The following is a 27,810-nucleotide window of genomic DNA, read 5'->3' as shown; positions in this document are numbered from 1 at the left end:
GATACATTCATGAAAGCATTAAAAAAATGCAAACTGTTCTGTATTCTCTTGCAGACCCCCTCCAGCAGGTACAACCACAATTGCTACCATGATGCCTGCCCTGACACAAGTGCAGAAGGCATGCACTGCCTTGGAAAAGGAAGCAAACCAGGGTGGCTGGTTTATTGCACTATTCAATAAGTTACCTAAACAAATACTTGAACTCAAACCCAACCTCGATAAAGACACTTGGGCTTCATATATCTCTTTCTGGTTCATTGGTCTTGACCTTTCTGCAAGAAACACCAAGGAGCTGAAGTCACATGCTAGAACTGATTATGAATGTATGAAAAATAGCCATTTTAACCACAAAGGAAAGAGAGAAGTCACTCCTGTAGTTTGCATTTCCTTTATCCCAGAGTGAGGGCTGCACTTAAAAACACCTTAGAATTGGGTTTTTTTAGATATGCTAAGGCATGGGTTTAGCAGCTACTTACAGTCAAGCCCGCACTGTGGGGAGCTCTCACGTCTCCCTCCAGAACCTGTCAGTGGTTTCCCAGCCTTAGAACACCACCTTGCTCCCCCCCCCGGCTGTTCAGGTCCCTCCTTGATCCCCCCTATTCCCCTTTCCAACATTTGCTAGTTTTACCGCTTTCTTGCCAGCCCACAACCCATGCTGTGATAACCTGTACAAACACTAACACACAACAGGCTCTCCCTCCACCACCACTCCTTTTCTCCTGCTGAACTTGCACTGACTCCTATAAAGCCTTAAACTAACGTGCTGCCCAACAGAGCACTGCCATATTCCCCAACTCAGCCCACAGGACTGCCACACCAGTTTGTCTCAAGGGGGATCAAAACTTTGTACTTTTTGCCTCGAAGCAGTAACAACCCCCTCTCTCCGCTATGCCCACTCACTGGCAAGGAGTGGTTCTTACCCTTTTCCACATGGTGAGAGTCTCTTGTGCTGTGCCCTGATCTTGGAAACAGTGGGACTAGTTGAAGGATCTTACTATAGAGATTATACCAATGGAAGTTACTAGGCTGAAACAGCAACTCAAGTGTTTTCCTTTTTTACTGTCTTCTATCTGGAAAGCAAGTCTGAACGGTCTTGTCAAAAACAGGTGAGAGCAACTGAATTTAATTCTACATAAAATCAACTGTTACAGGAAAGCAGAAAATGCTGCTTAAAAGAAAACAGTACTCAAAAATCTTGGCCAGTCTCATTACAGGGAGATTTTAAACATAGCTGCTGATTTTTTCCTTAGTTATGTAAGGAAATTCATACGTCTGCTCAATATGTTCAACTATCTGAAGACTGTTCTCTTGATATGCAACACTTAATCCGATAGTAGTTAGATCCCTCCAACATTAGAGGTATTTCTCATGCCATATAGTCCCCACACAGATAACAGGACTATATGTTGTTATGAATGATAAAACTGCCAAACTGAGATGGTATTATCTACCATCAGCACTGTGTGTATCTGTGAAGGCAGGATGCCCAGAGATCATTAACACATCTCAACTGAACTGCCCATTCTTCGTAAGCTGATGGGGTGCATCGCTACCCAATCCTACGAGAAACATTCACAGTCTCAACACGGTGTAGCTCTTAAAATGATAAAACTACAAACTAGCTAATATTTATCATTTTTGTATTGTTGCAAACTCAGCTAATAGAAAATGTAAAATTGCATATACTTTCCGAACTGATGAAAACTGCCCTGAAATAAAAAAACTAAATACAAGTAAAACCAGCAACAGTAAAGGCTGTCTTATTTTAAATAAGGTTCTGCAGTGCTCTTCACGCCTTTCTGTTAAGATAGCACAGCACCTGTAAAATCATTTCAAATTCATTATCAATTAACAGGTACCACTTTTAGATATCAGCACATTAAAAAATTCCTGGGAAGATAAGATCAATTTTTCTTGTAACAGGTAAGCAAAAGAGACTTTGATCAGTATCCCAATTTCTTCAAGATGGGTATTAGTCTGGTTAGTCTTTGGGCAACTATGCATCACGAGCTGTGGCAGATTCTCTACCCTCCAAAGGTTCCTCCATCTTGGGAGACTTAAAGACACTTCCCTGTTTGTTTCAGAGCCTTACTCACTACTTTGAACCTCTTCACAACAGAACTCACAACTCTGCATGCCATTTGAATGGGTCAGCTGGTGAATATACTGAGGCTTTTTTGCATCCTTCGTTTGCAGGGAAGTTTCTCTCTTGTAGATTTGAGGCTCATGAAAGGAAAACAGGTGAAATTTCCTGCTTCACAAAATTAAACAGTGACACTGGTTAAATGGTTGTCCTGAATAGTTCCTCTAGGACACTCCCTAGAGTAAGAGGACTATATAATGTCTTGAATATTCGGATATCTTCTATCTCTTTAGCTATGCTATTGCCAGGAGGAAAACCAGCCCCGTGCAAAGGTGCAGTCAAAGGCCCATAGCTGCTGAGTTACCTTCAGCAAAGTGATTTGAACAGGATCAGGCTCAGCTCCCACTGGAGCTCCATCAAGGAACACTGCCTGAGCAAGCCCAGCAAAACCACAAGATTAAAAAGTGGACATAAGTTAAGGAGCCTCTGTCAAAAGGGCAATAGATGGACATTATCCCAGGGCAGACGTTGATGAGACTAAACTCTTTCAGTGAGAACAAAGTCTAAAATACCAGCAACTGAGGCACAAACTCCAGCCCAAAATGCCACACTGAAAGCCTTTCTGTTCGGCCTTGGAGAACCTTCTTGCTAACAAGCATTTTCTTTAGCAGTGATGTTGTGAGGACTGAGAAAAGTCACAAGCTGAACACAGGAGTTAAAGCAACTGTTTCATATATCCTGTAATTGCAAGTTCTTACTTCACAGCAGGAGGAGGAGAACTATTTATATTAAAGTCTTAGCACCATTTATAAAAACAGTATGTATAGAGCTATTAACCATATAGACTGTATAGCCTGCCACATTACTTGAAATCAGCAAACAGACCTGTTTTTGGACTTCATTTAAGGATTCCCATTAAAGAAGGTTCAGGAGAGAATGGTCTCTGCAACTTGGAAGGATACCCAGAGGGAAAAAAAATTGCCAAGATGTAGCACAGGTTGAAGGGCAGAAGGTAACAGAAGAATAAAAAAAGAATGGCATTTTAAGCTAGGGGTGACAAGCAAATGAGATCTAGTCTGAAGAACACAGCTAGAGCAGATGCTCCAACTCATAGTATACGACTGAAAGAAACTGAGGAAATAGTGTACAATTTGACCTTCCATATTTCAGCACAAGAAAAAGTGAATGATAGTTCTTCAGCCCTCTTCAATGACAACTGACAAGTCAAAGACAATTTCTTGACTCTGGTGTCTGTGGAATACAATCACCCACAGCTTGAACTCGATATTATTCTGAAATCAAAATGTTTAATCATTTTAAATTTTTGAAGCTGATTTACACATACTCCTAAGAAAATTACAATAATTTAAGAGTAGTGATAAGCAAATACATACTAATTAACTACACATTTCTTTAATTAGAATTTATTTGTTTAAAAAATACAAAAGTAATTTATAACTTCAAAAATAGACTTTTGACTCCCTTTTAGCTAATAATAATAGGATTTAAGAATGGCCTTGAAAATATTAATGGTACAAATATCTACAAGTTAGATAGCACACCTGGAAGTATTTTTAATGTATATGGGTTGGCCACGCTAGATAAGATTGCTTTTGGTCTTTATAAAATTTTTTAAAAAGTGAGCTACAAGCTAGATAGGAACAATAGCTACAAAAATCCTGGATTTTTTTTTTAAATGGAGCGCTGAAAGCCTATTTGCTTTTGTATTTCATCTTAATTTAGTGCACAGAAGTGTCATCACAGAGCTGGGCCAAATGTTTTCTTAGTCTTAGAATGTCAGCCAGAAGTTGGTAAGAGGCTACTACCAATAAAATGTCTTTCTACACAATTGAGTTCATCACAATCCACCTCCAACAATCATTTTAAGTTTCTCAGCAATGCCTAGGGGAGTGTATGTGCCTTTTACCCTTCCTAGATGATTAGCATACCAAAGATTTTAGAGATCCAAAGGGAGGTGAGCTCCTCAGGAGAAAACCCATCATAGGAAGAACACCCCCTGTGCAGTACATGGGAGGATTCCAGCAGCTGGGCCACCCGGAGGAGGTCATGGAAGGGACACCAGTGCTGCAGCTGGAGCACAGCTGTCACAGGGAGGATGGGAAGGGTCATTACAGTGTGTAAGTAATCCAGCAGCAGGGGGGTAACTAAGTACCACATAACTCGTACAGATACCATCACAAATTCCAGTTATGGTTTTCACTGTCCTGTTAATGTCAAGATGTTATAAATATGAATTAAAACATCTTAATTCTTCTATAATTAAAATGCCAATTTCTACCAGTGCAGGGAGTGTTTCATTGCTTGTAGCCAGGTATCCATAGCAGGTCTGTATTCCTCTGAGTCCTTTTGTGGTTCAAACACTGCTTCTATTCTCCTTAGCTTCTTTAGTTGTTCTTTGTCAGTCCAAAATCCTATAAACAGAAAATTCATTCTCCAGCTCAACTGTAAATATGTTATTTTTGAGTTGTTTTAATCTATTTCCAAGAGATCCAAAGCAGAAACACAGTAAGAAATCATGACAGCTTTTCTTTACTCAACCAACAACTTTCTCAGAGGGAAGCATATTTTTAACATTGTGAAAATCCTTTCCAATAGGATCCACTTGTTTGGAATCCTGACAATGCATCTGCTTAACTGGGACGGTTTCCAAGGAACAGCTCTGGTGCACTGAAGTTCCCTTAGGTTTCATCCACAAAGTGCTTTCGGCTGCAGGCCCTTCTCAATGAAGAAGGGCCACAAACCCCAAGATTTAACTGCTTTCCTATGTCTTAAAAAATTGCATAAATGGCAGAAAACAGCTGGTGTTACAGATTCAAATTAATTTATGTTATTAAATCATTCTTGCCTGTCAAGGGCCCCAACTTTCTGATACTTTTAATTGGTGAATAAGTCTTACTCAAGCACATAGTTTTTATCTTCCATTTGTGTTATTTACATATCAAAGCAATTTAATGAAAATATATTTTGTAGGTGCATATTCAGCAAAACCATTGACAGTTTGTAGTTTTAAATCTGGTTAATCATATAGAACAATTATGTGTGAGTAGAGCTTTATTCTATTTATTCTATTATTTTATTCTATTTTAGAATATTCTTTCTATTATTTTATTCTATTTATTCTATTATTTCTGTTAATAATTCATTTTTTACTTCCATTTCCATGAAAACCTTAAAGAACAGAGGCTCAGCTCACAGATGACAGGACACAACTTCAGCAGGAATGGCATGGCTGCAGGTAAGTGCAGTGGCTTCCCTTGCCACGTGATCCACCCCCATCCAGCACTGCTCAGGCAGCACAAATATGGGAATGGACAGTCAAGAAAGAGGAGGCAGCAAAGACAGGGTTCACCTCTTTCTTTTCCAGTACATCCTTCTAACTGTACTGTACAGAGAAGCAAACACTACCTTGGATTCCCACAAAAAAGGCTAAAGTAATCCTTTGGGGAGTTCTTACAATTATTTGAAGTTATGCCCTTTTTTTGTCTCACTTTTTTTCTCTACATATTTACAAAAATGCATTATAAAGGGAAAAACAACAACCTTTTTAATGTCTACATACCTGAAGCAAGGCCTGCTAGAAAAGCTGCACCAAGACTAGACATATCTGCATTTGCAGGTTTTTCTATTTTCTTATTAATTAAATCTGAAGTCATCTGCATAACAAAACTATTATTACTGACACCTCCATCAGCTCTATAGGGAGAAGGGAAAAAGTAGTTAGAAAAATGTGTTAAGTTCAAATGCTTATTGCTGGCATTTCAGAAAACAAGTCTTGGTGTTCCACACCTATGCACACATCTTCCTGTACTTATGCACAAATGCATTTTCACTTTGTGGGTAAGTTTAGAGGCCAGAAGAAAGTGCCAAGAAAAAAAAAGAATGTTTAAACTGGGGGAGGAACGGTAGACAGACAGGGACACAGGACACTATCAAAAGCTCTGAAAGCTCTGTCTTTTAAAACCATACATCATCCTGGCTGAAATGTTAGAATTTATAACAGAACCTTTACATAGTTACCACCACCACATGACAACAGTCAAAATCATTACACTAAACAAACTCTTTCAGGTGTTCTCAGATCTGGAAGAGTACCTCTTTCCTTTGTACTAGTGAGCTAAAATGCCTTCACTGTTGCTTCTTTTTATGAGGAAGTTCAGAATGAGGCTTCCATCCATCTATTTTCATAATTGCATCATGTTGGGGATCAATTTAATGGACAGAACTAGAACTTATCAATGGTAATCTTTAATCATCTGAGAGTGCAAAGTAATCACACTTGCAAACAAAAGTAACTGTGACAAAAAGCAATCTTTGAAATGTCATAGATTGGTTCATTATGCTCTTGGACTCTAGTACCAGCCAAGCATGGTGTAGAAAAGACCTCTACTGTTTATTGCTATAGAAAGTGTTGGGTAATAAAACTTATTAATTGCTTAAAGATCTTCAATTCAAATATGCCAGGTGAAGTCTTCCATACTATTAAAAATTTCCAAATACTCAGTTTTACATTTAGCTAAATTTTGCTGCTGGATACTCTGAAGATTCAATCTGTACATCTGTTAGCTCCAAGTTCCTATGTGCCATTGGAGCAGGGATGTGCTATTTCACAGAACCCGTGAACATTCCAGGGCTCCAGGGACCACCAGGATCATCCTTATAAAGGCTCCTGTAGGCTGTTACAGCACAGGACAGGTGGGCTAAAGTGAGGGTTCTTTCTCTGAGTTTTCCTTGATGGTGTTGAGACAAGCAAAGAGAAGTAATAGGAAAGTAGAGGACTAACAAACACAACTTGGTAGGAGCTTGTAATGGCCAGAGACTGGGAAAGAACAAGGGATACAGGACAACAGCAAAAAAGGGAATGAAAGTATTTATGGGATAAAAGCAAAAACAAGAAGTCAAAAGTAACTGACAGATACTGAAGATGTGCAGACAAAAGGATGGGAGAGCAGTTTACAACCCTATTGAAAACTCCACTGAGTTTATCTCATTATCTTCTAATGCTTAACCCACAAGTTGAATTGCTACTGATGCTAGTTAACTATTAGTCACTATATGAAGCAGCAATTTTCTATCAATGAATAAAAAATAACATGATCATACAATTTAAAGTTTACATTACAACATAAGTGGGATCAGAATTCTAATGTTCCCTAGGCTATACTTCCACACTTCCCATTTTTCAGTTCGCACTCTTAATGTGACTTCTCAAATTTTGGATGCAATTTTCCATGTAAAAAAGTTTCCTAAGGAATCAAAAATTCAGATACTTTTAATCTTTTTGTCTCCATTAAACCCCCAAGCCTGGCTGTTTCTTCACCTTTGCCTACGCTGCTCCAGTATGTGATGGAAAATAGAAACTTTTAGCTCCTCCCACCTTGTACTCTTACTTTTCTTCCACTACTCAAGAGTGATTTGTGTCCATATGCCTGCCAGTCTGTTCCTTCCTCTGCAGAGGCACAGGAGGGATAGGAAGGCTGCCTCTGCCTTGATCACAGTGCCATGCTGACCCCTGGCTGCCCGAAGGAGGAATTTTGTTGGAGAGCCTTCTGAGCCCCAGAGGGCTGGAGGCTCTGACTACTGCTGTGTTCAAAGGAAGTACCTACTGAAATGTGAACTGTAGTCTTCCAGCAAGGTATAATTCAGTTAAATTTTCATCAAATGTTGTGAAAGCATATTCACCGTTACCTCACTAAATTTGATCTGCTTCTTCAGAGATTAAAGCAAAACCGATGTCTTAACAACTGAATTGTAAAAATATTCTCCCTCTTTCCCTCACAAATAGAACAAATAGTTTTAACTGATGTCTTCAAAAAATAGGCTGTGAAAGACCCAGTACAAAATGTGTAAGTATGAAAGGATGATTACAAAGGGTAAAATGACCTTTGGGGTAGGCATTGCTATGTGCACTCTAGTGCTACTTGAAAACATGCATTTGCCTTCTCTTTTATTATTGTTTTCATAATTAGAGCAATTCATTACTCACCTACTGCCAATCATCAATGCCAATAGGTGTGGGGAGACTCTACTGTTGCTTAAGCTACATTAACATTTGACTTGGGAATCATCTATTTCTCAACAACAGAATTTTTACAGTAAGATAAAATGCATAATTAAGTTCACATCGACCTAAAGTCAAACTCCCATATATCAAATTTAGAAGTTACACAGAACTTACCGAATGGTTTGAAGAGGAATGTGCACCTTCTTCACAATGGTATCATAGAGCAGTTTGTTTCTTTAAAAAAAATATTCAGTTGAATTAAGCATTATATATTCCATAAAGTGTTTCCAGTATCTACATAGTCAGAAAATAAAATACAAGGCAAAAAAAGCCTCAGTTCTGTCAGAACTGCTGCAATAGCTAGTGAGTCTCTAAAATGCACAAATAAAAACCCCAAAACCACTGAAACTGGTCTTTGGTCCTTGTCATTACTACAAAGGCACAAGTATGGCTAAATCATGGCCCATTCTATAGCAAGTCACCGTGTTTCCACTGAAAATTCTATAGCAAGTCATTGTTTCCACTGAAAATTGCTGATAGGTTTCTACAGACAAGATGCAATCACTGATTCCTCATTTAGAGTGAGGAAAGTAGGCCAACAGAGTGTTAATTGGAGTTTACCCAGCTATTCTTCAAGGGGAATATCTGAAGGCTTCAAGTTTGACTTGTTCTGAAACATTTCAGTTAATGGGAGAAAATTTAAACACAAAGGATCTCTACTCTGTTCTATTTATTTGTGTGATTCTTGGGAAGTCCTATGTAGGGGCAGGAGTTGGACTCTATGATCCTGATGGGTCTCTTCCAACTCAGCATATTCCATGATTCTATAATATAAAACTTCGAGCTTCAGGGGTACTTTAAACACAGCTGGAGTGGGCTACAGCTTCTGGCAAAACACTGTCACCAGAGTAAGGACAAACTTCAAAGAGAAAACATTTTTAGAACATGCAAAAACCAATATAATTTAACAATCTATATGGTTACTTAATAAAAAAAAACCTCTGAAATAGCAAACATACACAAGTGTAATTGTAAGGTGTTTAGAAAAAAGGAAGCAGCTGAAACTCCTTTCCAGCATAACAGTAACAGATCACTACTATTTATATTTTACAATCTGCAGGAGTCCAAGTTATCCATTTAACGCTGCTGATCTAAATAAAAGCAAATGTAAGAAATAAGCCAGGTAATTAAGCAAACAGTACCTGAAAGCTACAGATTCCAGTATAGCTCGTACAAGATGGTTTCTGGTAGTGGAAGGCTTCAGCCCCATGAAAGAGGCACATAAATATGTGCCATCCACAGAAGCCTGCACAAAAGATGTCACCATGAGTTCAGTGAATTGTGTTTATAGGCTTTTAAGAAAAGAGTCAAAGAGTAAGAAGAAAAAAATAACTTACAACAATTACAGGCAGCAGCGAGAGAAGAAAATTGAAAACAATATGTAAGAGGAATATAGTGTTATTTTAGCTACCTCAGTGAACAGTTTAAATAGCTTCTTTCAAGAGTAAAAGTTTTAAGTAACTTATTTCAAATCTGACATACTAAATAAGACTAAGCCATGTGATTTATCTTCAAAATACGAACAGGGTACACTTTAAGTGTCTAGGACAGGGCACACTGATACTGCTGTTCTCCAACAAGATTTCACACACCCTTCCCGAACTATTGAAAGAAAGATGAATTGACTTTTAAAAGTAACACTGAAAGGGATGATAATACTTTTTATTAATGTATTCTACAGCCTATTATCAGTGACACTGATAAACACAGTCCAAGAAAAATTCTAAGTGGTCTTGTTTTTACAGGAGAATTAGAGGACTAATGTATGAATCTGTTTCCACCCCTCCACTCCTCTGATGAACTTTATCACAAAATATTAGTTGGCTGATGTGTACCTGGTTTGTGACAATGTTCACTCTTATTTTCACTGTAGACAGTAACTTTTAAACTGAAACAATCCTTTTTAGTTGTATCATGCAAAGTATCGATTATGACAACACTTATCAGAAGTTTGAATTTCATGCTTATAAAATACATACACACATATTTATAGTTAAGAAAATGCTATCATATGCTAAAAAATCCCAAAACACCAGTGTACAGATAGGCAGACACAGCCAAAAAGAAAACTGCCATTTTGAGAAATTCCTAAACAGAAGAAACTCCTGCATCAAAGAAAATATTCTTTTTGTTTCCACATAAAAGTACCCTTACCACTCTAAGAATGGAGCCACTTGTCCAGCTCAGTAGTACAATAAGGATTCGTGGCTTCCAAGTTTACCGTTTTTCATGTACAAGATAATCTAAAAGGCATAGACTCATATTCTACATAAGGGTATCTAGAAAGAATTGATCATTAAAAAAAGAAGAAAAGAGCATGCACATCCATGCATACACCCCACTGAAGAGCCCTACAGTTTTGCTGTTACTATTAACCACAGAAATTAAAGCCTGGAAACCCATTTCCAGCAGAATGAGTAAAAGGAAAAAAATTATTAATGCAAATATTCACTCAATTTTAAATAGAATTTCACAATGATGTTCCTCTCTGTGTACTGCACCACAGCAGTAGAATCCAGCAAAAGACACTTGTTCTTATTTACTAGTTATGGATGAGTAGAGGAACATTTTACTTTTGTGTAGGAAATGGTCACACGAGCTTCCTAAGAACCCTTCCTAAGGGCTGTCATTCTGGGGACTAAGAAATATTATAATAGAATCAATTTGTGTTAGCATCTAGCCATGTGGAGCTACACAGACACAATCCAGGCCCAGAAGTGCTCAACTCTGTTATGTCCCTTTTCACACCATGTAATCCCCTCAGTTTCTAAGTGGACACACATTCTGTCACTGAGTCTGCACACTAAGCACGGTCCACTGGAATAAGCAGGGGTTTTAAAAAGCAAAGAAACCCACACTGGGAAGGACTATTAGTGGCTGCTAGATGTCACAGTTAAAGAGAAATCCATTCAGTTATCCAAGTACAGCTTCTAAATTTGGACTGGGAATACCAGAATTAAGGAAAAAGACTGACTCAGTATTAATCAGGAAGCTGGCTGGGGTTCCTTACAGAGACAGTGCCAAGAAAGCAAGGGAGAGAAAAACCTACAAAGCAAAACAAAAAGATACAAACAAAAAAGAAATTGTGCCAATATCTCTAGAACATGAATACTAATAGAAATAAAGGTTCAGAAAATACTAACATTTGTCTATCTCAGGATTCCTGTCTGCAAATACTGGAATTTAGCACAGCTCAACATTTGCTTATTCCTAGCACAGTTACTCCCAGTAAATACTAAATGGAGGCACCTTAGCACAATCAAGTTCTATATCCCTAGAGATTAGGGTGGCTGTTTGAGAGCAGGGAGCTGGGCTACCTGGAGAAGAAATGAAATTCCTCTTTGCTTTGTTCCATCAGTGTACAGGACTTACACAAAGGGAAGGTTAAAGATGTTAAGTTTCTTCAGAAAGAACCACTAGTCCTGGGAATGATTGAGTATGGTAGACAAATGAAGATTTAAAAAAACCTCAAAAAACTTCTAGAAACATACAGAGATGAGGTAATTTAAACCAATCAATCACTGGGACTTCTAAGAGAGATGTCTATCCTACTGAGTTTGATCATTCCCAGGAGAAGTGTCTAAACATTATCTTCATTTTTCACAACACCAGGAATTGCAATCTTGCTCATTGTTTGTAAATATTCTGATGAATTGCAACGTACATCTTGAGAAAAGGCAGAATAAAATGAATTATTTTAGAACAGAGCTCAGAAGTATTGTCTCAGTGATGGCTCTGCAGGAGGCAGAAAAGCTACGGGATCAGTTTTTGTCTCTGCAGGCATTGCCTGTGTTCCTGGGGGCAAATCATTCATTTTATCTGTCCTTCACTAATTTTCCTATTTGGTAGGGTTTTTCTCAAGGGGAGGATGGTGTTTAAGCATTCTGATATGACAATGGTCTTCATACATCGTGATGAGCGACAGACAGTAAGAACTTGAGTCATACAGAATAAATACTGTGATAGGATGTAAATTATTACATTTAAACATGTAAAAGTTGAAATTTTAATTGAGTTAGTAAATTAATAATTTTACCTGAAGACCTGGAATGAAACAAACGCCTTGAGAATCAGCAATACTTTGTGCCATTTCTGCTGTTTCATCTACATTGGTGAAAAGATCTGTAAGGATGCATAAGTTGTGTGCTTTTATTACATTTACTTCAATTTCTTCATTTTGTCTCGCTAAGAGACAGAAATCTAGAGTTTTACTATTGCCTTTTGTAATATTCTCAAACTACATGTTCTAAGGGAAATGATCACTTCTCTATTTCATGTCCATCAGCCACATTAAAAACCCCAAACTATTCAGATGAAGGCTAAATCAAAAGGATCCTCTCATACCTCTTGTGCTGTAGCCTTTTAATCTTCACACCCTGTAAGCGGTCATTATATTTCCAAATAGACAGAAATGGGAACTGAGATTGGTAACAGTGGCACCCTAAGAGTGCTAAAATCTTAAATTCACAACACATGAGATGTTTTTCTCCCCAAAAAGATGTTCTTATTGTCAGCCCAACTACCAAACAACTACAGAGAAAGTCCTTAATCCTCCTTTTATACTGATATGCCTTTTATCAGCAGCCTTAGTATCTCTACAAGTGACTGACACATAACTAAGGTAATCAATTCTTATCACATCACCTCTTAGATAGATCTACTTTTATTCTCTGTCCAGCCAGATCTCTCCTTTCATAACTCTACTGACACTTCTCTTTAGCTTGTTCTTCACCCACATGCAATTCTTGTACCAACACCAATTTTCGTAATTTTAACTAATAATGTCCTTATGTGGCCACATAACATGTTTTTACAAAAGACTAGAGGTCTTCTGTACATGAGATCTATTGCTTTCCTTGTCAAAAAAGTGAATTCTCCTATTAAAGATAAATTAGGTTAATCTAGCTAAACTTACCTTTGAAAAACCCATCCTAGTAACTTATCAGGAGTTTCAATTTACCTTTGTAACCTTCACGAATTTGATTGAAAACTTTGGGTTCTACTGTGCTCAGACTAATAAACCCAAATCACATCTTTTCCTTCTTGTTGTCTTTGCTGTTACTGAATTATAAATATAGTACCTCTACACAAGGACAGAAAAAGAAAAAATTAAGATTGACTTCATGTTGAAATTCCACATACTACTCCTTCAAAATTCTTAACAGTGATATGATCCTACTAAAAGAAATTAAACTAAGTCTGCTTTGCTGCAGAAATCCCTAATTCCAAACCTTTACCACTATTATGTCTCATCTTCATCCATGCTGAGCCTCAGCACCCTCACTGAGGCTTACCTCATGCTTTGGCCCAATTCCTTCTTAGAGCAAAAGTTTTACCATTCTCTAAAGCTGATAGAAGTCTCTGAATTTTGCTTCTCTGCAATAGTATTTTCAGAAAATAAAGGTCTTACTTGTTACAGTGTTTAAAGCAGCATGCCTTTTTTAATCTCCCTCTAAAACTTCCCTTATTTTTTCATGTGATAGCAACTGTAGGTCATGACCGTTTTACTACTGATTAGCTAAAAATCCTTCATACTTGTGCATATACCAATAAAATCCATTATAAGTATGGATAAGTTTGATATGGATAAGTATACATTTTAACTCTGGAATCTGAAGTAGGAAGCTTACATATAAACCACTGACACCTGAGTCTACAGAGCTGAACTGAGTCATTTCCTCAAAAGCCTCATGGCTGTTGCTCTCCAGGATTAGTCAAATGTTGGATGATGAAGACCTGAGGACCAACCTGAGTCACATTTAGCCCTCAAGAGCACATACCAGAGAACATAAATGCACCATATGCACCAAAAGCTGACAATTTCAAGAAATGGGAAATTTTGTGGGGAGCTACACTTCAGGAAAACCTTTCCCAGACAATCTTTCCTTGCATCTTAGTAAAAATGTACCAAGTTTCTAAGTAAGCCAAGTAAATTTCTAATTAAAACACTCAGAACAGTTGTCCTATAAATAACCAGTAGTCAGCTACTACAGAGCTATTATTTTCTTAGTCTTCCATTAAACTGGAATGCAAAGCCTTTCATTACATACTAATACCAGCCAACGGGCACGTTACCTCTATGTGAAGCAACACTGACAGTACGAGTAATGCTTGAGAAGTTCTCCACGTTATTTTCATATAAATCAAGCCTGTTATTAACTCTGAGATGTGTAGCTTGAGACCTCTCAAAAGCATTGCAGCAACTGCTTGTGGAATCAGGAAGTTTGTCGTGCTCAAGAGAAAGCAAGGAGTTAAATGTTTCAGGAAGATAAAAGCCTCCATAGGTAGGAGAGTCTGAGGCAGAGACTGAAGAGGAGATGATTGTACAAACCAAACTCCAACTCCCTGCAGCAAACCCATCCAGCACAGAACCTACTAACTCAGACACTGCATTTTTGCTGCCCAAAGCATGTGGGCTGGTTTCTTCAGTTATGAATTACTCAATTATTCAATTATGAATAATAAAACCAAGTCCACTAACATAACTATGAACCCATAAAAAAGTTTCTTAAGCAGTTATATATTTAACCCTCTATAAAGAACTTACCTATATCTTGAGCCCATTTTATGGCAGTGCCGATGTCCGATATAGTGCCTTCAGTTAAGTAAACAACTTCTTTCCCAATCTTCCAACCAATCAGTGGATACAGACCTTAATTATTTTCCATGAAAGAAATCCACTTAGTTAAATTAAATGTTTCCAGAAAAACATATACATGCATTCCCCACAATAAGTCCAACCAAAAAAAAACATGTTTATTCAAGTCCTTTGCAGAATTGAAGCTAAAGTCAGCAATAGAGGTTAAGTATATTGTTTGAAAATTTAGTGATGGGATTACAAGAGACTTGAGCAACAGGTTGTTAGACCAAAGTTAACAAAAAAAAATCACTATCAAAATACAAAAAAGTCCCCTTTAAAGTGAAGAGCTATCTGTACTTACTTTTATTTTTTATATGATAAGAGATTGTGAATACCTAAAAATTTATCAATGTTTTCCTATTTAAGTCCATCCAATTTACCCCAAGGGATTCTAAAAAGGCAGATTTTTTCCCTGAAAACCAAAAAGCATCTTCAAAGAGCTGACTGCTTGAAGGTACTATTACATTAGGAATAAATAATTGCCAATAATAAGGATAAACCTGACCATTTGTTCTCCCCTTTGCTCCCCGCCAGATATCTTGAAACCTTATCAATGAAAAGCAAGACTACTTGGAACAAACAGTGTGAACACAAAGACCTTCTCATTTGATATTTGTTTGAATGGCTGTGAAGAGTTTGACAGGAAGTGACTATTCCAAGTCAGTCCAATCACACATTGCCAGCTTGCATCATTTGACACAGCAACTCCAGGTGGATGACAGCTGGAACCCATTTGGATCTCTACATTGAGGATGGACATGATTACAAAGATATTATTGTTTGGACTTTTGCCATTACTAATTTTTTATGAATATTTTATGTTGTTTTCCTCGGTTTTTTACCTTAATACACAAGGTTTTAGAGATGACACTTCATCAATATGCTGTTTGAGTCGTTCAACAGTGGCATGGTCCAACCACAGACCACGCGGTGGAATGTATTCGTGCTTAATTAGATGTTGCTATTTTTTGGTCTGTGTTTGGCCCAGCCACTTGTGAAAGTCTGTTCTTTTCCAGCCAAGTTATGAGAAAACAAGCATCCTTCCCTGCTACACAGGTGAACAGCAGATGTCCCCCAGCACTGCAGCTGGACAAAGGGCTCTTCAGGTCACTCAATAAGAACCTCAGCAATCAGTGGCCACTGCAACAACAACTTCACCCAATCAAGCTCGGCAACTGTTGGAGAGAAGGAATCACCCAGACTTTATGGGACCCTGCTCAGGACTTGAAGATCATGGGTAATGCAACAAAGGTAAACAAGTCCCAGTTTACTTTTACAAGGAGCAGAAATGCAGCAGAAGAATCTAGGGAGTCTCTGTGCATTCTCAAAGTGATTTTGCTGATAGATGTGTTTCTCACAGAATCATCCCCAGTTTGCTTGCCTGTGTCCAAGAGAGTTGCTTGATAGCACTAGTGCAGTTCCAGAAATTTGGTTAGTGCTGGAGGCACTCTGGTGCTTACAATATAAACCAATCAGCATCTATTTAGATTACACTTTGTGTTTGTCTCTTGAAAGGGGAAAAGTGATATACATATCTCCAGATCATTGGTACAGGTGTGCCTTACAATCTTTCATTTTCACCAAAGATAAAGCCACAATGAAAAAAGACCAAAAAATTAATTGAGCCAAAAGTCCTAAAGAAAGGCAGCTAATTAGGGACAGAGAAGTCCATCCATCAGGTGGCCTTCCTGAAGATGCTCTCACCAGATCTCCAGTAGTGTAAAATAATCCTGCCTCTAGGCAATGGATCCACATGACAATTGGTATGACCAGAGTTACTAAGACCCATCAGACTGCCAGAGGGACAGCTTTTACATCTGTACAACATCACTCCAGCACTGAATTGTGACAAGTGCTGTTCTTGAAGGAACTACTTTATTTCTGTTTTTTTAAACTGTCATATATAAGAGCTAAATGTAGACCAGAAAGTAGAACAGCAGCTAATGAACAGCTTGCACAAAGATGCTGCAGGGATTCATCCTGCAGTCTTAAATACATATGTCAGCTTTAAAGATTGAACACGTTACATTTCATGCCCAGGGCACTGAGAAAGCCAGGTACTTAATTTGTCCTACTAACTGTCCCCACGACTGCCAAAGACATAGGGAAAATCATTTTAGCATAAGTAACAGCCTAAAGCAGTAGAAGTTTCACAGCACTGCCTTAGAAGACTTTAACTTCTATCAGATCACAGCGAAGTATTTTCTTAAAACAGAATGGAAAAACCTTACAGCATGGTTTTTGCTATTAGATTTCCACAGACTACATATGTATGATTTCCTAATGACATGATTAATTAGCCTAAAATCATTTGCATTCATAGGGAATTCAATGTCTATGCTATTCAGTTCTGACACATCTCATTTATTTGCCAAGGTCCTTCAAGACTTGAGCTGGTAAAAGACTCCTTAGCACAGTGCTCTCCTCCTTCCCAGCCCCACCCATCCCACTTTAAGTTGCAGACTCGCCAAAATTAGTAACTCTTTAAAAGTATGACAGACAGAGAGAGCTTGTGTGGGCAAATTTACTTCAGTATCATCTGTTGCTCTCTTGACAAACAGCCACCTCTGACAAATTAACAAGCTTGACAGACCACAAATGTTCAGAACGATGAGGTTTTAAACACTAGAAGCATGTTGACCATTTCTAGTGTTTTAAAAGAAAACTAATAACTGTCAATCCTGCATTATCTCACTGCAGGTAATTTGATGCATAAGGGTGCAAGGGGAGGAACTTGATCCACTGCAACTTTTTGATGTGAGAAGCCAGAGGACCAATCCCTCTTTTCTTCACTCTTCTACTGTATAATACTGCTATCAAGAACAGGTGGAGAAAAAAAAAGAGGGAGGGATGCAGGTAGCAGACATAATTACTAGTGATGTTCTTAAATTCTCTTCCTGAGAAGTATATTTCAGGATAACCAAGATGTGTATTTCTAATTAAAAATTTCCACAGTCTTGTGGACCAGCACTCCCAAGCTGGTTTCTTACAGCTAAAGATAGAAGGAAAAGCACAGCCCTATTTTATCCCTTTTTGCACCCTCATCGTTAACAGCTATCAAGGAAAAGCTGAGTGTGTGAAATACTCTAAAACCAAATTTCACTATCTTACTTCTCTGTGCTGCAAAGAGATGCTCTCCAGTATTCACATTCCAGAAACCGCCCGTTCCCATTGTCAGTTTAACGTCTCCTGGGTGGAAGCAGCATTCTCCAAACATGGCTGACTGCTGATCTGCCACCTGCCAGACCAACAAAAACAATGGGACAGGTTAGCTGCCAACCACCAACCTGCAATGCTGTCAGCTTTTAAATTTTCGTTGCAAATGGTTCAGTTCTGAATACAAGTAGCCGTTCAGAAAGGAACTGAGCATTCAGTTCCTTTCATACACAATTTCTTAAGTATTTGCAGGCCATTCCAACAGTCAGACTTATCACAAGGACCAAATTATACCAGGTTTGGACACAACGGGAATGTCTGTAGCATTGCCTGCAACACTGAAAAATGTTATGGAAACAAAAGCAATATTTTATGTTTTAATGTTTGACAAGGATAAATGGGGCATTTGCAATCCCAGAGAGCACAACAGAATAGCTTGGCTTAAATTCTTCTTTCTCCAAATAGAAAGCTGAAGTTCTGAGGTCTTGCCTTCCTTTTACCCTGATAACCCTCCTGTACCAAATTATTCTATGCTCAATTTTTCAACAACGATAATGGTTATTAAATGTATTTACTTATGGTTTTGCCTTGGTGAAACAGGAAATTTACACATAAATTTAGTCTACAATTCTTTAAAAATAGCAGGAGAAATTCAAATTATCTAGGTGACAGTTTTTTCACTTAGCTCAATTCAAACAGATTTTGCTACAAGTCATCACTTTAGAAAAATAATGAGGTTTTCTTTTCCAAATTCTAACTACTGAGGCAAGAACATGTTATTTGCCACTTATTTTTAGTGGGAAAAAAAAACATATAAAGGGACCACAAGTAGATCTATTAAAAAATACTCTTACATTTGTGCAGTCTTACTGAAGTCAAGCCAGAGTGGACTCTGTTGCACAACCCTGTATAGAACAACTGATTTTAAGCCAGAGTCACAAACATTACCAGAGCTTAGAGTCCTACATTCAGTGCTTAACCATTTGGTCCCTAACCTTAATGAACCTCAAACTCTAGAAATCCCTTCCCATTCCTCTCTCTTTCTTTTCCCCCAAGGGTGTAAACTGAGTTTTTGGAGAAAAACTCACCAACCAATTCTACTGTAGTTAAGTCATAGCAAAGGAAGCAAGTACCAAATCAAAGCCAGATAAATAGTGTAGGTAGAAATATACAGATTAAAGTAAGAAAATATTTTCACTCACCAGTGCCATTATTGGAATAGGTACCCCAAATATTTCAGGGTCAGCTGATCCGAAGTTGAAGCTTAAAACAAATGTTATGGAGAAACATCACAATACTAAATTGAAATTCTTGTTCAAATGAAATCTAGGTACATAAGGCCTGAGTCTGCACCACATATGAAAGGTGATGCTACTGATTTATTTTAAAGAAAACATTAATACTATCACTAACTACTGTCAGAAACACTGACAGTAAAAATAAAGTTTTGGACTTCATATAGTTCTACATAAAGTATAACTGCATATGCAAATAACTTTGTGTACTTGCATATAACTTGGCCTGTGCAGATTATGTAGTATTTTTATAAAGGCAATTAATTTAACAGTTATCATATTCTTTTAATTATGTCTTCATAGTTACCTCGTGTCTTTCACTGGTGGATAAATAGACTTTGGAAGAGAAAGTAGATTACATAAAGTGGGGCTCCAACATTTCTGAAATGAAATCGAAAAAGTAAAAATGTCAGCAATCCTCTCAGAAGCACAATAAATAGCAACAACATTCTCCCAGAACAGCACATACCGTAAAGGGTTCAAAAATGCCTGTAGAACTGGCACAGGAGTAATCTGTAGCATACACAGAACCTACCACGGAAAAAAAACATAACAAAGTAAGACTTGTAGATATTCGGACATTTAAGAGTTTTCTTTAAACATCTCATTGGCTCCCATCAAATATAAAAGGTGTGTGTGAGGAAAATCACAATGATACCATAGGCACAGAGACCTCATCTGCCGCTCACTACAATGGGCAATAATGACCTTATTTCCTCTCATGAACCTGGACAGAAGAGCCAACACACCCCACACCAACTGCATCACTCTCAATCATAATCCATCTGATTGCTCAGCATGAGCCCTCAGGACAGAAACTTGTAATTCTTCCACATTTGTAACAATTCTTTGGTTTTTTGCTTTCACAGGTACTTTTCTTCAATCAACACTAATTAGTTCTGTTAGTCCTCTTTAAATCCTATACTCTTAAAAGGTTGATTACATTGAATAATTATTTCCCTTCCAGGCAGGGCCCAAAGAATATTTAATTTAGGAGTTTTTTAACGGTCAATACATTAAAATATTTATCAATTATCAAAAAGCACAAATTGCAAAAAAAATATTTGAATTCTAGGATATATAAATGACAAGTCATGAACATTATCTCTTAGTTTCCAGTGCATTTTATTGATATTTAAGAGAAACTGTAACATTCACCTTTAGTCAGTCTATACAGTAACCACGTGTCAATTGTCCCAAAGCAGCAGTTGTTTTTTTTGGCAGCTTCTTCAGCCTAGAAAAAAATATACATACAAACAAAAAGTATTTACAACTGGATACAATAAAGAGAAACATATTTCCTAATTCCTTTTATCATTTTCTTCATGGTTAATGAGAAAATATTTTTGTTTATGACTTCTGTAAGGAGTTCAAAATGTTATTTTCCTTAGGATCTTATTTCCCTTTAAAATGGGAACTTCGGGTTTCATCTAATTTCCACTAAATGATAATGTTTACAACTACAGAATTCATAAATAGACATACAAACTAATTCTCTCAAAACATGACTGAATACATGGCTCTTATCAACAGCCATAATCTTCTGAGCTTCTTGGTTTGATAGTCACGTATTTCAGTGCCTGAAAAAATGTGGGAGAACGTTCATCTCGCACTGAAAACTCAGCAGCTGCATGACTTTCACTTTTATAATCCTCCAGATTCACACCTCACATTTTCAACAGGTCCAAAAAAACACGCCTGTAAAAAATTATACTTGACCTTCTCAATAGTTAGCTTTGGGACAGTCAAAACTCAAAAGACTTTGGGGTTTCTTTACACTGGATAGAAAATGGATAACAATTTTCTTTTAAAAATTACTTGAAAATTAGCATAGAACATACGATGACTAAAGTTATAAATACTATAGGTAGAAACAATGAAAATGGGAAAGATTAGAGCAATGAATATAGCAACAAATAGCTCAGGGCTCATTAGGTCATTAGATTACTCCAGCACAATTTATTTTAAGTGCATTTTCCAATTCACACTGCAACAAAATGCAAACCAAATAATATACGATATTATTTGTGAAACTGCAAAATGCTGGGATAATACAGAGTGGAAAGATAAGAGTGCCTGTAGAAAATAAATACAATTGTCATGCAAAACTAGAGTGCAAATAGCTTTACAACAAAGTAAAATTACTAATTCTACTAATTGTATAATTATATCAAGTGAAATAAGGTGATTTGATTATGTTTCTTATGTATGAAGAAAGCTTTTTTACTACTACATATTTCCAGAATCAGAGGAAAAAGCTGTATGAATACAAGTCACTATTTAGGAGGACAGGCTTTGAACATGTTCTTCTGAGGAGAAGAACAAGACAAACCTGAAGAAATCACAGCCAACAGTCACAGAATCATAGAATGGTTTGGTTGGAAGGGACCTTAAAGATCATCTACTTCCAACCTCCCTGCCATGGGCAGGGACACCCTTCCCTAGACCAGGTAGCTCAAAGCCCCATTCAACCTGGCCTTGAACACCTCCAAGTCACCTGCCATTATCATCACTTCAGAGAGCTGCTGTTGTTCCCTTTCCAGCTTACCTCAGGTATGTTTTTAAAAACCCATGACAACTTCATAGAAGTTTGTTGTGTTGAAAAAGTAAGAAAACTTGGTGCCAAATATCGATCGTTCCCAGTCAAGAAATGAAGCACTGTAAAAATAACATGGATTACCTGTTTCAAGAGAAAACAGTTACTTAATGTTTAATCTCACCCTTCAAAGGTTTCTGATCAATTATCTTTAAAGGATGACAACGCAGGCGAAAGCTGCTGATACGAGACTAGATTTAGAAAGCTAAAACTCTGTTAGAGTATCCTTGTGTAGGATCAAGCAGGGATCTTAAATCAAGATAGCCCTCCTGCAACACACACCACAGGAAAGAGCAGCTGCACCCAAGTCTGTTTTTTCAAGTTCTGCTGGAACACAGACACTTCTCTGCACTACCAACACTGGTCACCTACAGGAGTACAATGCCTGATGTGGCTGACAGCTTCACACACTGTTATTCCAGTGAAAGTTCTACAGTTGACAGGCTCGATCATGACTTAATAGATTTAGCAAAATTTAATCATTAATCAAGTGTTCAAAAAGGAAATAAGTGGCAAACCCAAGCATTTAATTTCTTATGGTGAGTGTGCTAGTTAGTTTCCACTCAGAGGAAAAGTAAATTCGGTTTTTCCAGTTGGAGCAAAGCTTTCTCTTCTAAAGGTATGAAGCACAAGCCATGAGCAGCATAAAATACACCTTCTACAGATAATCTGAGCAAAGAGTATGCGAAAAAAAACACTCAAGAAAAGAAAAAACCCAAAACACTGCCAACCAAGAACCACCCACCTACATGCAAAAACTATGCTGTAGCAGTGTTAACATGCAACATTTTAATATAACAGACTAAGAAGTAACAAAATGAATATTAGAACAACAGGTATCTTTTCCCATAATTAATTACCTGCAGGCTAACAGTACTGCATTTTTTTTCTTGGCACTATCTTCCATGCTAATATTGCTCAGTTAAATGTTTTTAGGCTACAGCACGTCACATTACCATGCGAACAGGACATTGCACTATTCCATATACTGCCCTTATTTGTCATAAAAATCAAACAGCTCTAATATGTCCAAGCTGTATCTAGATTAGCAGAGTTTTACCTTCAGCAGAAGGGACTTATTCCAGGAACGCACAAGTTCAGCACTTCTTATGTCTTGCCAACTTATGAAATTATGAAAAGGTTTCCCTGTCCTCCTGAAAAACAGTATTTGGACATTTCCCCTTTAAAACTACAGAACACAGACTGCCCAAAAAATTCAACAGCATTCACCATTTCCAATCAGGACAATTAACACTAGGTCAATTCCCAAAATAAGTGCATATCCTCCTGGTGGATTCAAGGAGTTACTACATAGGCACACAGACATTTGGAGTGTTAGACTTCTCACCAAAAATAAAAAATAAGTATGTGTTCAGCTCTTCCAAAGTAGTAAGAACAAAAAGGCCATACACTTACAAAGTGTTCTGAACTGTGTAAGGTGTGGCTGTGCAAACACAAGGGAACATGAGTGACTGACATTTTTTACTTTCAGGTTGTGACTTAACACATTTCAACATTTCTACAGCCTGCTCCCATCCAGTCCATGAATGTAAACAAACACAAAATCATTTGAAACAACACACAATATACATACTTGTGCCATGTAATGAAAGTTCCTCTCTGTGTGGAGATGCCAAGACCAGCAATTTGCCCCATGTGAAGCCCTGCAGCTAAAAACCAAAAACAAATTAAAAAAAAAAAGGATTTATTTGAAAAAACAAATAAAAATACAACTTCTCCAATATAATTATAAAATCTATGGAATACTTAGGAAATTAATAGCCAAAGAGAATATAAATCTCTACAGGCTGCCCAATTAAGTGCCTAGAGCAGTGAAATGTCAGAGAACTCCAAGTCAGACAACTGATTCCAAAGCAGATAAACAAACCTATGTATTTACCAACAGCAGTTGTGGCACACTGATCCTTTCTGCCTCCTGAAAGGCCTGTTGATATTCTACATGAATAATCCCAGAGATAAGCAGGCAGATTGCATAAGCCTATGTAATCAATTAAAATGTGCATTTCACATGGATGAATGCAAAAGAAAGCACAAACAGAAGTACCTTTACAGACTTAAAAAAGGAATTTTCATAAAGAAACAAAACTGGATCGATCCTGTAGGCAGTAAAGAGATTAATGTCAATATGGTCTGATTTTTTACATCACTTTGATAATGACGTGTTTCACTTTAAATATTTCTTAAGCAACCTTTCAAAATTCCTAAGAACAAATTGGCTTAAACCATGTTGGAGTGAATGCAAAGTATACTTCAAAATCAGAAGTACAGAAATGTACATCTGGGTACACACCAACTTTGCTGTTAAATTTTACCTTCAAATAACTCTTATAGAATATTTTTTCTAATATATATAACTGTAAATAATTAAATACGTCCACAGCTATTTTCATAGCAGCTCTAGTCAGCTTGCTAAGTACCTCCATGCATGCTTCCAGAAGCAAAATTACATGAAGGAAATATACATTAAGAAATTCCACTTAAATGACAGACTACCTATTCTGTCCTGAGTACTGATACTCTGAGGGGCTCTCAGTGCAGTTACTTGAACAAATCACAGGTTATGTCTTGCTCATACAAGTTCTCATGTCAACTTTCCCATCCAAAGTTACATTTGTGTGAGCATATCCTGGGGACTCTACACCCACCACCCTCTCAGTGACAATCACAGAAAGGATGTCACAGGGAAAGGTCACATCCCGTGCAGCCCAACTCTACTTGTGCTTCTGCACCTTCCTTTGTCCTGGTCCTTGCATTCCTGTAGGCAGTGCTAACAAGCCCTCAATCAGCTGAAAGTTAAACCAGTGCTTTCGCAAGGCAACCTGCTCCACCTGCCTGCACAAGTGCTGCCAGCAGCAGGAGTGTATGGGAGGAGGACCTGGGAGCGGGTGGCTTGAGAACAGCAGTATTTCTTTTCCAGGCAAAGCCATAGCAGTACTACCACAGCTCACTACAGATGAGTGGCATGTGTTACTCCTCCCCATGTCCATAACCTGCATGCTCCCACTGCTTTCCCTGTGTCAGCTATCATGCTCTCTAGATGCCTACAGGAGTGGAGTGAAATTCCATCAAAGAGAAAAACAAACCAGAAGACAAACATGGATATTTTTCAGCTAAGCTGTCTTTTGGATGGAGTACCAGAGTAAGAGAGGGGGGTGGGACTGTGCAGTCAAAAGTTTCCACCTTTAGGTAGGACTGGACTACATCAGCTCACCCACCTGCACAAGGAATCACACGTTTAGCTCCACAAACCCTGCAAACCCAAATGCAGCTGTGCCTTCCTCTTGCTTCCAGACAGTCATTCCTGCCCCTGGTACCACACCCTCTCTTGCACCAGCATGAACACTGGTGAAGCTCTGCTGGCATAAACAACCGGACAGTGATTCGACTCAGGAAGCTGCTCTGGACTTGAAACAATCCTGTAAAGAGGGTGGGACTGCTTCTTTTGACAGCAGTGTGAGGTCAGAAATGACTTAAAAATGACCTAAAAATGACTTGCCAACAGTGCACGCAGCTTGGCCACAAGATAACCTTCCCCTTTTAAAACTAGCTGAAAAATCTTGCTTCCTGGTTTGCCTCACAGAATGGGAGTCAAGGAAGACAGTAAGGTCTTTGGAGGTTGAGGTGACATTGCTATTCTCATGACATAACAGCTGTGGCTGCTGAGAAAACAAACCAAGATCCCAAAATAATCAGCTTACACCTGGTGATGGTTACTTTCCCTGTTCCCTAGGCAGTCTTCCAAAGGAAGAGACAAGCAGTTTTGGCTTGAGTCAGAGCAACACTTGGAGACCAAACTGCAAGAGGGGCTGAATGGGAGGAACTTAAAGCAATGGCTGCAAGAGTGTGATGTACACACACAGGCCAAGGAGGCTGAGGCATATGGGAAAGCTGGGGTGCAGCTGACAGGTTCACAGCACCAGCGTGGCAACAAAGGCGATCCATGCTGGATTGTAGAACACTGGAACTGGATTAATGTGAAAGCTATGGGAGTTGCAGAGAGCAAGAGCAGAGTTAGAGCAGCATTCAGAAAAGGGGGAAAAAACCCACATCAGAAGTTGGGCAAAAAAGGGAGTTGTGCGCATTTAGTGTGCGGAGTACTAGGAAATTTTAGGCTAAAGTACAAATAGAAAAGAAGAGTAATACAGAAATTGGATGGTAAGAACTGTTCGTAATTTGAACGGGAAAAGCAGGAACATCAGGTGGTAATGGAGGAAGCACAACTCTGCAGCATCCTGCGTTCCTGCTCTCATCCACCCGCAGTCACACATACAAAGTGGCAGTGGAATAACAGGGCATTGGAAGGGGAACAAGCCTACTCTCTGTTCATAGACAGAGGCATCTGGAGGAACAGGGACACTGGGGAAGGATGCATACACAAAAAGCTGGAGCAACAAGGTGCTGTCACTGATGTGTAAATCAAGTATTCACTGTTTCTACTTCAATCCTAATCTGGCCCCACTGAAAGGAAAAAGGTCATTCCAGTGCCCTATTTTACATAATGACTGAATAGACCTTAAAGCATTTTGTAGACCTGGGTTCAGTGATGAATTTTCAATACTAGTTAAAAATAATCTTATTATCTAACAGACTTTTTACTAATTTTGATAAATACATAATTAATTTCTCAAGCTTTAAGCCCTTACTTTGTACAGCCTCTTTTATTACACCAACAAATTGACTCCATAGCACTTCAGGATCTAATTCAACCCATCCAGGACGAGGATAAAGCGACTCCACCTGTTCAGGAAACACAAACAACATTTTTATGATCCCTAGTTCACAGGAGTCAGCGTTCTTGTGCAACTCGGTGCAAACAAATTTGCTTTTGCATTTTTTTTTTTAAATTTTCTGAATCTCTTGTACGAGAAGAAACAACAGTGTAACTTTTAGAACATAGCTGAATCTGGATGAGTGATCTCTAGAAGACTTCCTCTGTTCAGAGGGATTAAAGAAGCCCAAACCCCCCAGGAACTTCAGAGGCTTTAAACCCCTTTCAGAGCTGCAAATTGGAAAGCAGATGCTCAGAGAGCCTTTTGGCTCCACTGCTGAACTCAGACGTGGATGCCTCTGAGCTCCTCACCAGAAGCACGGCTCAGCAGGGCAGGGATCACCCACTAGAGCGGCTTCCGAGCAGCCCCTTCCATCTCTGAAATCCATCAAACTTTTACACTTCTCCTCACCGCAAGCTTCTCGTTGCAACAGCTAATAGTAAAAAAGTTACTTCTGGAAACTGTCTTCATCCTAAAATCACGACCAGTACAAACCAAAAGCAGCCCGAAATCCCTGTTCCCAAGTTAACACTTTTTCACGCGGCGCTGTTACACGATGGGACGCGTGTAAACACCAAGTCCTACGCAAGCCTCAGCTATGCCCTACTAACAAAAGTCGTTTTGTTCCCAGAGGAATTAGTCGAGAAGCGACTGAAGCGAAGGTAACAGGGAAGGGTGGGCGGGAGCGAACGGGGCGAGCGCTCCGGCGGTATCCACGGGCTCGGGTGCTGCAGGTTCCCTTCACCCCGAGGGCCCTCAGAAGGGGGAGCAGGGGCGGACCCGGGAGATGCCCGCGCACCGGGACAAGCCAAGGAACCCGCCGGCTCCCGGGGGGCCGCGGGTGGGAACCGCTCTGGGCAGAGTGGGCACGTCCGGCCCCGCCCGGCTCCCGAGGCAGGTGCCGCCCCAGGCTGCTCCCGCCGGGCCGAGCTGAGGGAGCGCCGCGGAGCCCGCCCGGACTCACCTTCCTGCAGCTGGAGCCCCTGACGGCGGCCGCGCGGTCATAGACGTGGCACTTCACCGTCGTGCTGCCCACGTCCACCCCCAGCACGTACCGCGCCGGGGCGGCCGCGGCCCCGCTGTCGGGCTGCCCGCACGGCATCGCCCGGCGTGGCCCGGCGCTCAGCGCGGAGTGAGCGCGGCCGCGCCCGCCACAGCCCGCCGGCCT

The 27,810-nt window shown here is 39.0% G+C and overlaps 2 protein-coding genes across 6 annotated transcripts in view; both read right to left on the bottom strand.

The window, feature by feature from the left end:
* Positions 1-3,820: 3,820 nt before the first annotated feature.
* GK5 (glycerol kinase 5) lies at positions 3,821-27,745 on the bottom strand. 2 transcript variants are annotated; one of them, XM_027686301.1, is made up of 16 exons: positions 27,607-27,745; positions 26,517-26,610; positions 23,447-23,522; positions 22,913-23,006; positions 21,805-21,936; positions 20,415-20,490; positions 19,726-19,787; positions 19,564-19,637; positions 19,164-19,224; positions 17,917-18,043; positions 14,713-14,817; positions 12,202-12,287; positions 9,308-9,411; positions 8,280-8,339; positions 5,664-5,797; positions 3,821-4,515 (listed from the first exon to the last, which is right to left on the bottom strand). In XM_027686301.1, exons 1-16 carry the CDS (start codon positions 27,742-27,744, stop codon positions 4,379-4,381), a joined length of 1,560 nt encoding a protein of 519 aa, XP_027542102.1. In that variant the 5' UTR covers position 27,745; the 3' UTR covers positions 3,821-4,378. The 2 variants fall into 2 exon arrangements, with proteins under 2 accessions (XP_027542102.1, XP_027542103.1); XM_027686302.1 differs by lacking the exon at positions 26,517-26,610 and having other exon boundaries at positions 27,607-27,706.
* The window catches only part of XRN1 (5'-3' exoribonuclease 1), a 40,205-nt gene continuing 38,911 nt past the window's right edge, over positions 26,517-27,810 (bottom strand). For 3 of the 4 annotated variants that reach the window (XR_003534751.1, XR_003534750.1, XR_003534756.1), the window contains one exon: positions 26,517-26,610. The gene's annotated coding sequence lies outside the window, so the exon portion shown is untranslated. The remainder of the gene's footprint in view (positions 26,611-27,810) is intronic. The other variant, XR_003534753.1, reaches the window with a different exon arrangement.

Source organism: Neopelma chrysocephalum, unplaced genomic scaffold, assembly GCF_003984885.1.
Source record: "Neopelma chrysocephalum unplaced genomic scaffold, ASM398488v2 Primary Assembly neopelma1_70, whole genome shotgun sequence".
In the NCBI taxonomy this organism is placed as follows: domain Eukaryota; kingdom Metazoa; phylum Chordata; class Aves; order Passeriformes; family Pipridae; genus Neopelma; species Neopelma chrysocephalum.
The sequence above is the reverse complement of the archived record's forward strand: the minus strand, read 5'-3'. Positions and strand labels throughout refer to the sequence as shown.

Bases quoted from the DNA above. Each gene is read 5' to 3' on its own strand.
- GK5 (XM_027686301.1), bottom strand. From the start codon at position 27,744: ATGCCGTGCGGGCAGCCCGACAGCGGGGCCGCGGCCGCCCCGGCGCGG. The intron at 23,007-23,446 runs GTATGTATATTG...ACTGTTTTTCAG, and splicing joins ACTTTCATTACATGGCACAA to GAGGACAGGGAAACCTTTTC. The intron at 19,638-19,725 runs GTATGTGCTGTT...ATTTCATTTCAG, and splicing joins GCATTTTTGAACCCTTTACG to AAATGTTGGAGCCCCACTTT.